This window comes from Macaca nemestrina, chromosome 14 (assembly GCF_043159975.1).
Source record: "Macaca nemestrina isolate mMacNem1 chromosome 14, mMacNem.hap1, whole genome shotgun sequence".
Classification (NCBI taxonomy): Eukaryota; Metazoa; Chordata; class Mammalia; order Primates; family Cercopithecidae; genus Macaca; species Macaca nemestrina.
Window position 1 is genome coordinate 35,344,551 of NC_092138.1, and position 13,182 is coordinate 35,357,732.

The 13,182-nt window shown below is 37.1% G+C and overlaps 1 protein-coding gene across 6 annotated transcripts in view; it reads left to right on the forward strand.

Moving 5' to 3' along the window:
- The window catches only part of LOC105489156 (RIC1 homolog, RAB6A GEF complex partner 1), a 154,245-nt gene that overhangs the window by 99,339 nt on the left and 41,724 nt on the right, over positions 1-13,182 (forward strand). For 5 of the 6 annotated variants that reach the window (XM_011753856.3, XM_011753859.3, XM_011753858.3 and 2 more), the window contains 3 exons: positions 1,531-1,673; positions 1,963-2,099; positions 12,330-12,421. In XM_011753856.3, the coding sequence (XP_011752158.1) occupies positions 1,531-1,673; positions 1,963-2,099; positions 12,330-12,421 (372 nt within the window). The remainder of the gene's footprint in view (positions 1-1,530; positions 1,674-1,962; positions 2,100-12,329; positions 12,422-13,182) is intronic. The other variant, XM_011753857.3, reaches the window with a different exon arrangement.

Genomic DNA, 13,182 nt, shown 5'->3' on the forward strand with positions numbered 1-13,182 from the left:
TTAAAAAGTGAAATTTCTATAAACTGGGAATTTTAATTGATTACAAATGGCTGTGAAGTTCAAGAAATAGAGCTGGGTAAAGAAACATCTGTTTCTGATCTTTTTCAGTACTTTTATAGTTGGGGAAAAAACAGCAAATTCTTCATTAACTGAAATCTTTGGAGTATAAGTAGTTGAAGTAAACTTTCCAAAGAATTAAAGGTTTAGTTTAAGAATTAAAATACTAAAAGACTTTTTTTTTGTCATTATGGATTAAAATATATCTGAAATATGCTCTTTCCTTAAGTATGAAAGGGAATTTAATAGTATTTAATAGGTTGTATATAATATACACATAACATTTTTTGTTTTTCCTCATATAGTATTTGATACTTTGAACACTCTTTCTTAAATTCATCTTACTTCTTGGCTTTCTTGGTATCAGTTTCTACTGGTTTCCCTAGTTGTCTTTTTCTTTGTGCCAGTATCTTTGTAGGCTCATTTATGGGTTCGTCTTTCTTCTAACCCTTTCCCTCTTCTTGCCTTCTTTGCACAAATATTTAGTGACAGATTTAACTAACACTGCCCTTGGGACTGTGCATACAGAGGTGAGCAAAACAGGCTATTTCCCCCTTAAGTAAATGCTGAATATCTTCACAAATATTGATAAGTGTTGAGATCATGCTGTGTAACTATTTTTCACTTCTTGCCTGAGAAGTCCTCTGAAGACAGAGAATATTTTATTCACCCTCGAATATCCAACACAGAGTATAGCACCTGTCACTGAGGATAGGCTCAGTAAATGTTTGCAGAAGGAATGCTGAGAAATATATTGGCCTGGAACTATACTCCAATACGGTAGCCACTAGTCACACATTAATTTATTTAAATTTACGTTAATGAAAAGTAAGTAAAATTTCAGTTACTTTGTTGCACTAGCCATATTTCAAGTGTATAGTCACCACATACAGCTCATAGCTACTGTTTACAGATAGCTAGATAGTTTACAGATACAGAACATTTCCATCATTATTCAAAGTTTTATTGGACAAGTACCGGAGAATTGTTACCTCTACACTTAATGGCTCCCGATTGTCATACTGTTATTAGTTAGGTCTTACTCATTTTATGGTTTCTCTACCTCTTTTTCTTTCTTGTCTGCTATCACTTCTGTTTCCATCTTCTAATTTGCTGTTTCAATATTTCTAGTTTTTAACTAGTTTTATCAGTTACCAAGTTTGTGACTGTGGCTGCCCATAGTCTTTCATTTCTTCCAGAATTTCTGATTCTAGATTGAAATATACATAGATAAAGTTTCAGATAAATGGAGATGTTTTGTAAATGGTTTCATGATCATTTCTGCATGAGTATTCTCTAAAGCAGTTTTTATATTCATACACATTGCTTTCCCAGAAGTTGCAGATAAATGGAGATGTTTTGTAAATGGTTTCATGATCATTTTTGCATGAGTATTCGCTAACGCAGTTTTTATATTCATACACATTGCTTTCCCAGTATGCTCTCTTAAAAATTAATTGATTCTACCTACAGTTTGCAGTCTGTGTTGGAAGATCTCCTGGTTGCTACTTCTGATGGACTTCTTCATCTTATTCACTGGGAAGGAATGACAAATGGAAGGAAAGCCATTAATCTTTGCACAGTACCCTTTTCAGTAGACCTGCAGTCATCTAGAGGTAGCTATACTTTCTATATGAGGTTGAACCAGTTGTTTTATGTTTGATATCTAGTTAGATATCTTCTATGGATGAACACTTCTTTGAAATTACTTATGCTAGGAGAGCAGTAGGGAGAGTATGAGAGGCGGGGTGAGAGAGGCATTTAGTAGGAAAGGACAGTTTAATTGTTTAGGGTTGTTAGGTCATTATTTTTACCCTTTTAAACTTATAGGTTTTTCTGGCAAAAGGTGAGAGAGTAATTTATTATATTCTTAATCCTATTTCATGTGCTTATGTTTTTCATCAGTAGGTTCATTCCTGGGCTTCACAGATGTACATATCAGAGACATGGAATACTGTGCCACACTTGATGGGTTTGCTGTTGTGTTTAATGATGGTAAAGTTGGATTTATTACACCAGTGTCAAGTAGATTTACTGCAGAGGTATGGCTTATTTATTTTGAAGGGTTTTTTGTTGTTGTTGTTATTTTGTACTTATTTTATTCTTTGTTATTAAATTCTTTTTTCATTATTCATACAAGATTTTAAGGGTTGTTAATTTTTTAATCAAGTCAAACATATAAATAGTATAAGTAGACAAAATTCTCTTGGACAAGTTAAAGAAAAATGATGGTTCCTGTTCTCTTCCCTGCTCTCCTCATGCCTAATTTTCCACTTTTGGAGGCAACTACTTTTTATTCCTTTACTGGTTATTTGGTTTTTAATCTCTACTACTCTGAATATTTCCTTTAATTTTTAGTTTTTAGGCTGTGTTTATTGACTTCTTACTGTGGAGAGTGACAGTTTACTTCCCTTTTCCCTGCTTCCACCATACTTACATTCTTCTCATGTTCCCATTATAATTACTGTGATTTTGATTAGGTTACTATTAATTGCTTATATTTTTATCAATATGTAAGCTCCATTAGTACCTAAACCATGTAGTACTGATGCAGAAGTTTTTGCTCCTTAGTTTAGGTAAAAGCAGGTTCTTGTCACACAGCCAGGAAAGATTAGGCATGCAGACATACTGAAAGGTGAGGAGAGCAGAATTTATTAAAAGAAAGCTCTCAGCAAAAAAAGAGGTCTTGCTAACAGGCTCCCACCTCACAGATTGATTACCAAGCCCCAACACACACACACACACACACACACACACACACACACACGCACACACACACACACCAGCTGAAGAGCCCAGGGTCCTCCCTGCTGCTCAAGGTGTGAACTTCCCGTGACCCCACCCCATTCTCCCAGTGCGCTTGTGGGCACTATTCAGAAAGAATCAGTCAAGAAAGGGCAAACAGGGGCAGTTCTCCCTCTGCATCACCAGTTTCATCTGGGACAAGAAGTCTCGTCTTTCAGCCTTCAGGCTCTTTTTGGGCTTGAAGGTGGAGTTTCGCTGGGGACCCTTGGCTGTCTCCTGTTTCTGTCAGTATGTTATAATTATTTTTCCTTTACTGCAGATTTTTCCTCCTGCTAGGAATTAATGATTACCTTGTTCTTTACATTTGCTTAATTTTTATGTACTTACCTCTTACTCAACCCAAATTGTCAGTTGTGTAAATAGCCTCCCAGCTTTTTCAAGCATATTAGCTATTCTGTTCGTTTCATATACTGTTTTTTGAGACGGAATTTTGCTCTTGTTGTCCAGGCTGGAGTGCAATGACATGATCTCGGCTCACCACAACCTCCGCCTCTCGGGTTCAAGCGATTCTCCTGCCTCAGCCTCCCAAATGGCTGGGATTACAGGCATATGCCACCATGCCCAGCTAATTTTGTATTTTTAGTAGAGACGGGGTTTCTCCACATTGGTCAGGCTGGTCTTGAACTCCCGACCTCAGGTGATCCACCCACCTTAGCCTCTCAAAGTCCTGGGATTACAGGCGTCAGCCCTGGTACCTGGCCCATTTCATCTTTTTTTTTTTTTTTCCCACCCTGAGGAACTATCACTTAAGGATGGCTTACAGAAGAAATGAGCTTGCATAAAACATAAGAGTGTGTGTGTGTGTGTCTGTGTGTGCACACCTGTGCAGTGCATGTGTGGGTCTATAGGTATGTATCACATGTCCACATGCATGTTCATAGCCTCCATGCACATGTAAATATTTCTTCATAAAAACTTTTCTGACTTTAATATTAGAAAAACTTACACTGGTTTTCTGAAGCCCAGTGTGATATCAGAGAGCCCTTTCTAAATATATACATATGTGTGTATATGTGTGTGTGTGTGTGTATATATATATATATTTTTTTTTTTTAGTTTTAGGCTACATGTGCACAGCATGCAGTTTTGTTACATATGTATACATGTGCCATGTTGGTGTGCTGCACCCATTAACTCGTCATTTACGTAAGGTATATCTCCTAATGCTATCCCTCCCCCATACCCCCACCCCATGACAGGCTCCAGTGTGCGATGTTCCCCTTCCTGTGTCCAAGTGTTCTCACTGTTCAGTTCCCACCTATGAGTGAGAACATGCGGTGTTTGGTTTTCTGTCCTTGCGATAGTTTGCTCAGCTTCATCCATGTCCCTACAAAGGACACGAACTCATCCTTTTTTTATGACTGCATAGTGTTCCATGGTATATGTGTGCCACATTTTCTTAAGCCAGTCTATCATTGATGGACATTTGGGTTGGTTCCAAGTCTTTGCTATTGTGAATAGTGTCGCAGTAAACATACATGTGCATGTATCTTTATAGCAGCATGATTTATAATCCTTTGGGTATATACCCAGTAATGGGACGGCTGGGTCAAATGGTATTTCTAGTTCTAGATCCTTGAGGAATCGCCATACTGTTTTCCACAATGGTTGAACTGGTTTACAGTCCCACCAACAGTATAAAAGTGTTCCTGTTTCTCCACATCCTCTTCAACACCTGTTGTTTCCTGACTTTTTAATGATCACCATTCTAACTGGTGTGAGATAGTATCTCGTGGTTTTGATTTGCATTTCTCTGATGGCCAGTGATGATGAGCATTTTTTCATGTGTCTGTTGGCTGCATAAATGTCTTCTTTTGAGAAGTGTCTGTTCATATCCTTTGCCCACTTTTTGATGGGGTTGATTTTTTCTTGTAAATTTGTTTAAGTTTTTGTAGATTCTGGATATTAGCCCTTTGTCAGATAGGTAGATTGTAAAAATTTTCTCCCATTCTATAGGTTACCTGTTCACTCTGATGGTAGTTTCTTTTGCTGTGCAGAAGCTTTTTAGTTTAATTAGATCCCATTTGTCAATTTTGGCTTCTGTTGCCATTGCTGTTGGTGTTTTAGTCATGAAGTGCTTGTCCATGCCTATGTCCTGAATGGTATTGCCTAGGTTTTCTTCTAGGGTTTTTATGGTTTTAGGTCTTACATTTAAGTGCTTAATCTATACTGAATTAATTTTTGTATAAGTATATGGTATAAGGAAGGGATCCAGTTTCAGCTTTCTACATATGGCTAGCCAGTTTTCCAAGCACCATTTATTAAATAGGGAATCCTTTCCCTATTGCTTGTTTTTGTCAGATTTGTCAAAGATCAGATGGTTGTAGATGTGTGGTATTATTTCTGAGGGCTCTGTTCCATTCCATTGGTCTATATCTCTGTTTTGGTACCAGTACCATGCTGTTTTGGTTACTGTAGCCTTGTAGTATAGTTTGAAGTCAGGTAGCGTGATGCCTCCAGCTTTGTTCTTTTGGCTTAGGATTGTCTTGGCAATGCTGGATCTTTTTTGGTTCCATATGAACTTTAAAGTAGTTTTTTCCAATTCTTTGAAGAAAGTCATCAGTAGCTTGGTGGGGATGGCATTGAACCTATAAATTACCTTGAGCAGCATGGCCATTTTCACGATATTGACTCTTCCTATCCATGAGCATGGAATGTTCTTCCATTTGTTTGTGTCCTCTTTTATTTCGTGGAGCAGTGGTTTGTAGTTCTCCTTGAAGAGATCCTTCACCTCCCTTGTAAGTTGGATTCCTAGGTATTTTATTCTTTGAAGCACTTGTGAATGGGAGTTCACTCATGATTTGGCTCTCTGTTTGTCTGTTGTTGGTGTATAGGAATGCTTGTGATTTTTGCACATTGGTTTTGTATACTGAGACTTTGCTGAAGTTGCTTATCAGCTTAAGGAGATTGTGGACTGAGGCAATGGAGTTTTCTAAATATACAGTCATGTCATCTGCAAACGGAGAATTTGACTACTTCTTTTCCTAATTGAATACCCTTTATTTCTTTCTTCTGCCTGATTGTCCTGGCCAGAACTTCCAACACTATGTTGAATAGGAGTAGTGAGAGAGGGCATCCCTGTCTTGTGCCAGTTTTCAAAGGGAATGCTTCCAGTTTTTGCCTATTCAGTATGATATTGGCCCATTCAGTATCGATGGGTTTGTCATAAATAGCTCTTACTATTTTGAGATACGTTCCATCAATACCTACTTTATTTAGAGTTTTTAGCATGAAGGGCTGTTGAATTTTGTCAAAGGCCTTTTCTGCATCTATTGAGATAATCATGGGGTTTTTGTCTTTGGTTCTGTTTATATGATGGATTACATTTATTGATTTGCATATGTTGAATCAGCCTTGCATTCCAGGGATGAAGCCAACATGATCATGGTGGATAAGCTTTTTGATGTGCTGCTGGATTCAGTTTGCCAGTATTTTATCGAGGATTTTTGCATCGATGTTCATCAGGGATATTGTTCTAAAATTCTCTTTTTTTGTTGTATCTCTGCCAGGATCACATATCAGGATGATGCTGGCCTCATAAAATGAGTTAGGGAGGATTCCCTCTTTTTCTATTGATTGGAATAGTTTCAGAAGGAATGGTACCAGCTCTTCTTTGTGCCTCTGGTAGAATTCGGCTGTGAATCCGTCTGGTCCTGGACTTCTTTTGGTTGGTAGGCTATTAATTATTGCCTCAATTTCAGAGCCTGCTATTGGTCTATTCAGAGATTCAACTTCTTCCTGGTTTAATCTTGGGAGTGTGTATCTGTCCAGGAATTTATCCATTTCTTCTAGATTTTCTAGTTTACTTGCATAGAGGTGTTTACAGTATTCTCTGATGGTATTTTGTATATCTGTGGGGTCGATGGTGATATCCCCTTTATCATTTTTTATTGCATCTTCTTTCTTTTCTTCTCTCTTTTCTTCTTTATTAGTCTTGCTAGCGGTCTATCAATTTTGTTGATCTTTTCAAAAAAACAACTCCTGGATTCATTGATTTTTTGGAGGGTTTTTTGTGTCTCTATCTCCTTCAGTTCTGCTCTGATCTTAGTTATTTCTTGCCTTCTGCTAGCTTTTGAATGTGTTTGCTCTTGCTTCTGTAGTTCTTTTAGTTGTGATGTTAGGGTGTCAATTTTAGATCTTTCCTGCTTTCTCTTTTGGGCATTTAGTGTCATAAATTTCCCTCTACACACTGCTTTAAATGTGTCCCAGAGATTCTGGTATGTTGTATCTTTGTTCTCATTGGTTTCAAAGAACATCTCTGTTTCTGCCTTCGTTTCATTATGTACCCAGTAGTCATTCAGGAAAAGGTTGTTCAGTTTCCATGTAGTTGAGCAGTTTTGATTGAGTTTCTTAATCCTGAGTTCTAGTTTGATTTCACTGTGGTCTGAGAGACAGTCTGTTATCATTTCTTTTTTTTTTTACATTTGCTGAGGAGTGCTTTACTTCCAACTATGTGGTCAATTTTGGAATAAGTGTGATGTGTTGCTGAGAAGAATGTATATTCTGTTGATATGGGGTGGAGAGTTCTGTAGATGTCTATTAGGTCTGCTTGGTGCAGAGCTGAGTTCAATTCCTGGATATCCTTGTTAACTTTCTATCTTGATGATCTGTCTAATGTTGACAGTGGGGTGTTAAAGTCTGCCATTATTATTGTGTGGGAATCTAAGTCTCTTTGTAGGTCACTAAGGACTTGCTTTATGAATCTGGGTGCTCCTGTATTGGGTGCATATATATTTAGGATAGTTAGCTCTTCCTGTTGAATTGATCCCTTTACCATTATGTAATGGCCTTCTTTGTCTCTTTTGATCTTTCTTGGTTTAAAGTCTGTTTTATCAAAGACTAGGATTGCAACCCCTGCTTTTTTTTGTTTTCCATGTGCTTGGTTGATCTTCCTCCATCCCTTTATTTTGAGCCTATGTGTGTGTCTGCACGTGAGATGTGTCTCCTGAATACAGTACAGTGATGGGTGTTGACTCTTTTTCCAATTTGCCAGTCTGTGTCTTTTAATTGGAGCATTTAGCCTATTTATATTTCTGGTTAATATTGTTATATGTGAATTTGATCATGTCATTATGATTTTAGCTGGTTATTTTGCTCGTTAGTTGATGCAGTTTCTTCCTAGCATCGATGGTCTTTACAATTTGGTATGTTTTTGCAGTGGCTTGTACTGGTTGTTCCTTTCCATGTTTAGTGCTTCCTTCAGGAGCTCTTGTAAGGCAGGCCTGGTGGTGACAAATCTCTCAGCATTTGTTTGTCTGTAAAGGATTTTATTTCTCCTTCACTTATGAAACTTAGTTTGGCTGGATATGAAATTCTGGGTTGAAAATTCTTTTCTTTAAGAATGTTGAATATTGGCCCCCACTCTCTTTCACTTGTAGAATTTCTGCCGAGAGGTCCGCTGTTAGTCTGATGGTCTCTTTCTGGTTACCCTTAACATTTTTTCTTTCGTTTCAACTTTGGTGAATCTGACAATTATGTGTCTTAGAGTTGCTCTTCTCGAGGAATATCTTCGTGGCTTCTCTGTATTTCCTGAATTTGAATGTTGGCCTGCCTTGCTAGGTTGGGGAAGTTCTCCTGGATAATATCCTGAAGAGTGTTTTCCAGCTTGGTTCTGTTCTCCCCATCACTTTCAGATACACCAATCAGATGTAGATTTCATCTTTTCACATAGTCCCATATTTCCGGGTGGCTTTATTCGCTACTTTTTACTCTTTTTTCTCTAAAGTTCTCTTCTCGCTCCAGTGTTCTTTAGAAAACAGTCCTGCAATCCTTTCTAGAGTATATATGCTTGGCTACCCAATATTCTGGGATTTGAGTTACAGAAGAGTTAAGCTAGAGGGTCCAAATTCAAGATGTGAGCCTTTATTTTCTATCCCTGTTTTCAGTGTGGTCCATACGCCTCTGGTGGAGGGGACAGGGGTGGGGGTGTTTTGTTTTGTTTTTCTCCAAAGAAAAATAACCAGTTTTCTGTAGGAGTGGAGGCGGGGTATTTATTGGCTCCTCAGCTGTGGGGAAGTGCTCTGTGAGGACCTAGTTGCTTCTTTAAGTAGGTTTTGAACCACTTCTACAACATTTAGTTTAGTCTTTCAAAGACACCTGAATTCCCAAGCCTTTCGTGTACCCTGCAACTTAGATGTTTCTCAGCATTATTCCCTGCCAGTTAAGGATTCTACTCATTGGTATGCTTTCCAGCTTCTAAAATTTTCTAATGCCGCCTCCTCTCTTTATTTTTGTCTTTCCCGCTTTATGCTTTTTTAAACAAAAACTCTTTTCTCTTGTAGAAGTTATGGTTTTAGGAGTCCAAGAAGCTAAATGTTTATATTCAGTCATATCTCTTTAACTGGAAAGGAATTTAAGTTTTTAATGGCCTTTTTTAATTGTCGTCATTCTGTTTGTTATCAACGTTAATATTTCTATCTAATATCTTCCATTATCAACTTTATTCAGATAATAAAGTACTAAATAATATATTTGTGATCACCTGTGTCAATATATAAATAAGAATAAAAATAAACTTGATTAATTAGAAAAAAATTTCTTTTTTTTCCTATAAAGTGCATATATATTTGTAATTATCTTTGGGACTTAAATGTTTAGACTGGAAATAAAAATATTAGGGCTGAAAAAGTGATTGACTCTTTTCCAAGTACTTTAGAGTTAGTACAAAATAAATTCTCAGCATTTATTCGTATGTAATTAAGTTTTTCTAATAAGTTAGGGATTCAAAAACTAATGAAAAGCAGATGAGCATTACTAAATAAGGTATAGAGAGAAAATACAAATTACAAGAAAACAGTACGTATATATTACTGGTAATAGGGAAATAACTAAATGACATTTAACAGATGTGTTAAAATATGATTATGTTAGTTCTCTGTGGAGACTCACTCAGTAGGACTAGATTATTAGAACAGAACCTCCTGAGGACTAAAAGAGCTGGAGAAAAAATATATTTTTTAATATGCTTGAAGGCCTTGGAGAGCAAACAAGACAGTAAAGAACTGGCCAGACTAAGGGAGGCCAAAGCGACCCAGTGAGCTAAGCCCAATATTTAAGCCTACAATGAACATGAACAAACTAGGCTATATGCAAAACACAGATAGATCTTACAGACACAGTAAGCAAAAGCAGCTAGACACAAAAGAATACATGCTATGATTCCATTTTAGGTAAAAATTAAAGGGCAAATAATGTAGGCTGTTCTAAATTAGAGTATATATGGGTGCATGTTTAAGTGATGATTTTTTTTTTTTTTTTTTTTTTTTTTTTTCGAGGCGGCGTCTCGCTCTGTCGCCCAGGCTGGAGTGCTGTGGCCGGATCTCAGCTCACTGCAAGCTCCGCCTCCCGGGTTCCCGCCATTCTCCTGCCTCAGCCTCCCGAGCAGCTGGGACTACAGGCGCCCGCCACCTCGCCCGGCTAGTTTTTTGTATTTTTTAGTAGAGACGGGGTTTCACCGTGTTAGCCAGGATGGTCTCGATCTCCTGACCTCGTGATCCGCCCGTCTCAGCCTCCCAAAGTGCTGGGATTACAGGCTTGAGCCACCGCGCCCGGCCAAGTGATGATGATTTAAAAGAAAGAAGGAAGTGATTACCATGTAAATCTGGATATTTTTTGTTGTAGGGGTGTGAGGATATGGTGATCGGGAAGGGCACTATTGGGAGACTTTTGGGTACTGATGATTCTTGGCCTGAGTAGCAATTCCACAAGTGTTTGCTTTGTGATATTAATTGAGATGTATGTTTCATTTTCATGTATTCTTTATTATAATTCATGACAGAAAAGGTTAAAAAAATTAATATTCTTCTTCTGTATAACTTGAAGAAGCAGCCAGAATTCTTATGGTGGCCTTCAAAGCCCTAAAAATCTGACCTCCTATTACATCTCTTACCACATATACTAGTTTCCTTTCACAACCCATCCACTTCACTCTGTCCACACAGGCCTCTTTGCTGGTCTTTGAGCATGCCAGAAATGCTACTACAGTAGAGCTTTTACACTTGCTTTATTTCTTTGAGGACTTTCCTCAAAAGGCATCCTTACAGGGAAACCTGTTGAATATTACACTCTTCCCCTGTACTCCCTCTTTACCACCATTGCTTAATTTTTTTTGTATAGTATTTTTAACCTCTAATATACAATATACTTTTTTAACTTGTCTGTCTCTTGACTCAAATGTAAAGCAAGGATACAAGTAAAGATTTTGGTGTGCTAGTGTAGCCTCAGCACCTAGAGCAGTGCCTAGTGAATCGTAACCACCTAGAAAATACTTATTGTAGGATTGAATTTCAATCTAAGCAGCAGTTCAAAAAACCAATGCTCACTGCTGTCTTTACCATTTGTGACATAAAATGTCCAGTTTTATTATTAAAATTAAAAGATAAATAAAATTCCTACTAAAGCAAAGATTCCATGTTTAGATAGTAGATTATATAGCTGATTGTGGAATTAAATGAAATCTGTAGTATTCTAGTTCAAATAGTTGTGATTATATTGTATCTTTAGTGTTTACTATTGGGATCATCCAAAAATAAAGTGCTATATTATAGTGTGCCACTTTTTGTGCTAACTGAACTAATGATTATGACATTTGCCTTGGAATTTGTCATCAAATGTCTGTGATTTGACAAATAAGAGCAAACAACTGAGCTGTATTTTCTGTATATGGAATTAAATAGCATATACGCTTACTAATAATGTCATTTATTTATTGAATGTTTGTTGAATGGTAGGCATTGTCCTAAATAGTTTACATGTGTATCTTCATTTAATCTTTGAAACACCCTAAGAGGTAAATACAGATAAGAAAACTGAAGCTTAAAAAAATCACGTGAGCCGAGATCGCGCCACTGCACTCCAGCCTGGGCGACAGAGCGAGACTCCGTCTCAAAAAAAAAAAAAAAAAAAAAAAAAAAATCAAATAATCATTTTGAGGAGTGAAGGTAGTCCTGAGCTGTCAGGCTTCCAGATACCATGCTATTAACCATTATATTATAAAGAAGGGAATTGTAGAGAATAGTAAGCAATTTTGCTTCTAAAGAATAAACCAAACAGAATGTACTACTTTTCACTGACTGAGAAGTTAAATACTGTGTGCTAGGTGATGAGAATAATTATAGTGAGCAAGTTAGATGCTGTTTCCGCTATCAAAGTGTTTATATTCTAACAAGAAAGTCATCTTTATTTGAGTTTGGGGATGAATTTCCATATTTTAGTGTTTTTTAAATAGATTAACTAGCACTGGACTGAGTATTTAGCAGACCAATTCATGAGAAGTTTGAGGTTTTAAGGGAGACTATTTGGTAGTATTTTAAGGGAGACTATTGGGATAGTCCTGATGGGATATTTTCCTCTGCAGATGAAACCAAGTAAAGCATTAGAAGTTGTGTGTTTATTGAAGGAGAATTATGTTGACTACAGTAAATTTGGAGAAACATTTTTTAAGCCTTAACTATTTTTCTTTATTATAGCAACTTCATGGAGTTTGGCCACAAGATGTTGTTGACGGAACGTGTGTAGCAGTAAATAACAAGTATCGACTAATGGCATTTGGCTGTGTGAGGTATAATTGATGTAGACTTTTGCATTTTTAAGAGTTGTTGCAAAAAATACTGTTTTTTGTAAACATAAGATGTTCCTAACACACTTATAAATTGTATCATGCTGTCATAATTTGTCAGTCAACTTTAATATGAAATGTAAAAGTGTTTTATTAGATTGAAACAAAAGTAAAGGGCAGATTTTGGATATATATATCCAAAATATATTTTTGGATATATATAAATATATATATAGAAAGAGAGAGAGAGAGAGTCTCGCTCTGTTGCCCAGACTGGAATGCAAGGGTGTGATCTTGGCTCACTGCATCCTCTGCCTCCTGAGTTCAAGTGATTCTCCTGCCTTAGCGTCCTGAGTAGCTGGGACTGCAGGCATGCGCCACCACATCCAGCTAATTTTTGTATTTTTAGTAGAACGGGGTTTCACTATGTTGGTCAGGCTGGTCTCAAACTCCTGACCTCGTGATCCATCCGCCTCGGCCTCCCAAAGTGCTGTGATTACAGGTGTGAGCCACGGGGCCCAGCCCAGTTGTAAAAATAGATTTAAGAGGATTTAGACTTATCTCTCCCTACATGATTTTGGCAAGTTGCATTTTTCCAGGAATTGGTTTCTTTCTTAAACACATTCAAACTTATTGGCATAAAGTTTATAATACCCTTTTTATTTCACATTCTGAAACAAAAACTTACATACAAAGTAGTACATAATCCAAATATTCATAGTTTAATGTAATACAAATACCCATTTCTTCACAACTGGATCAGT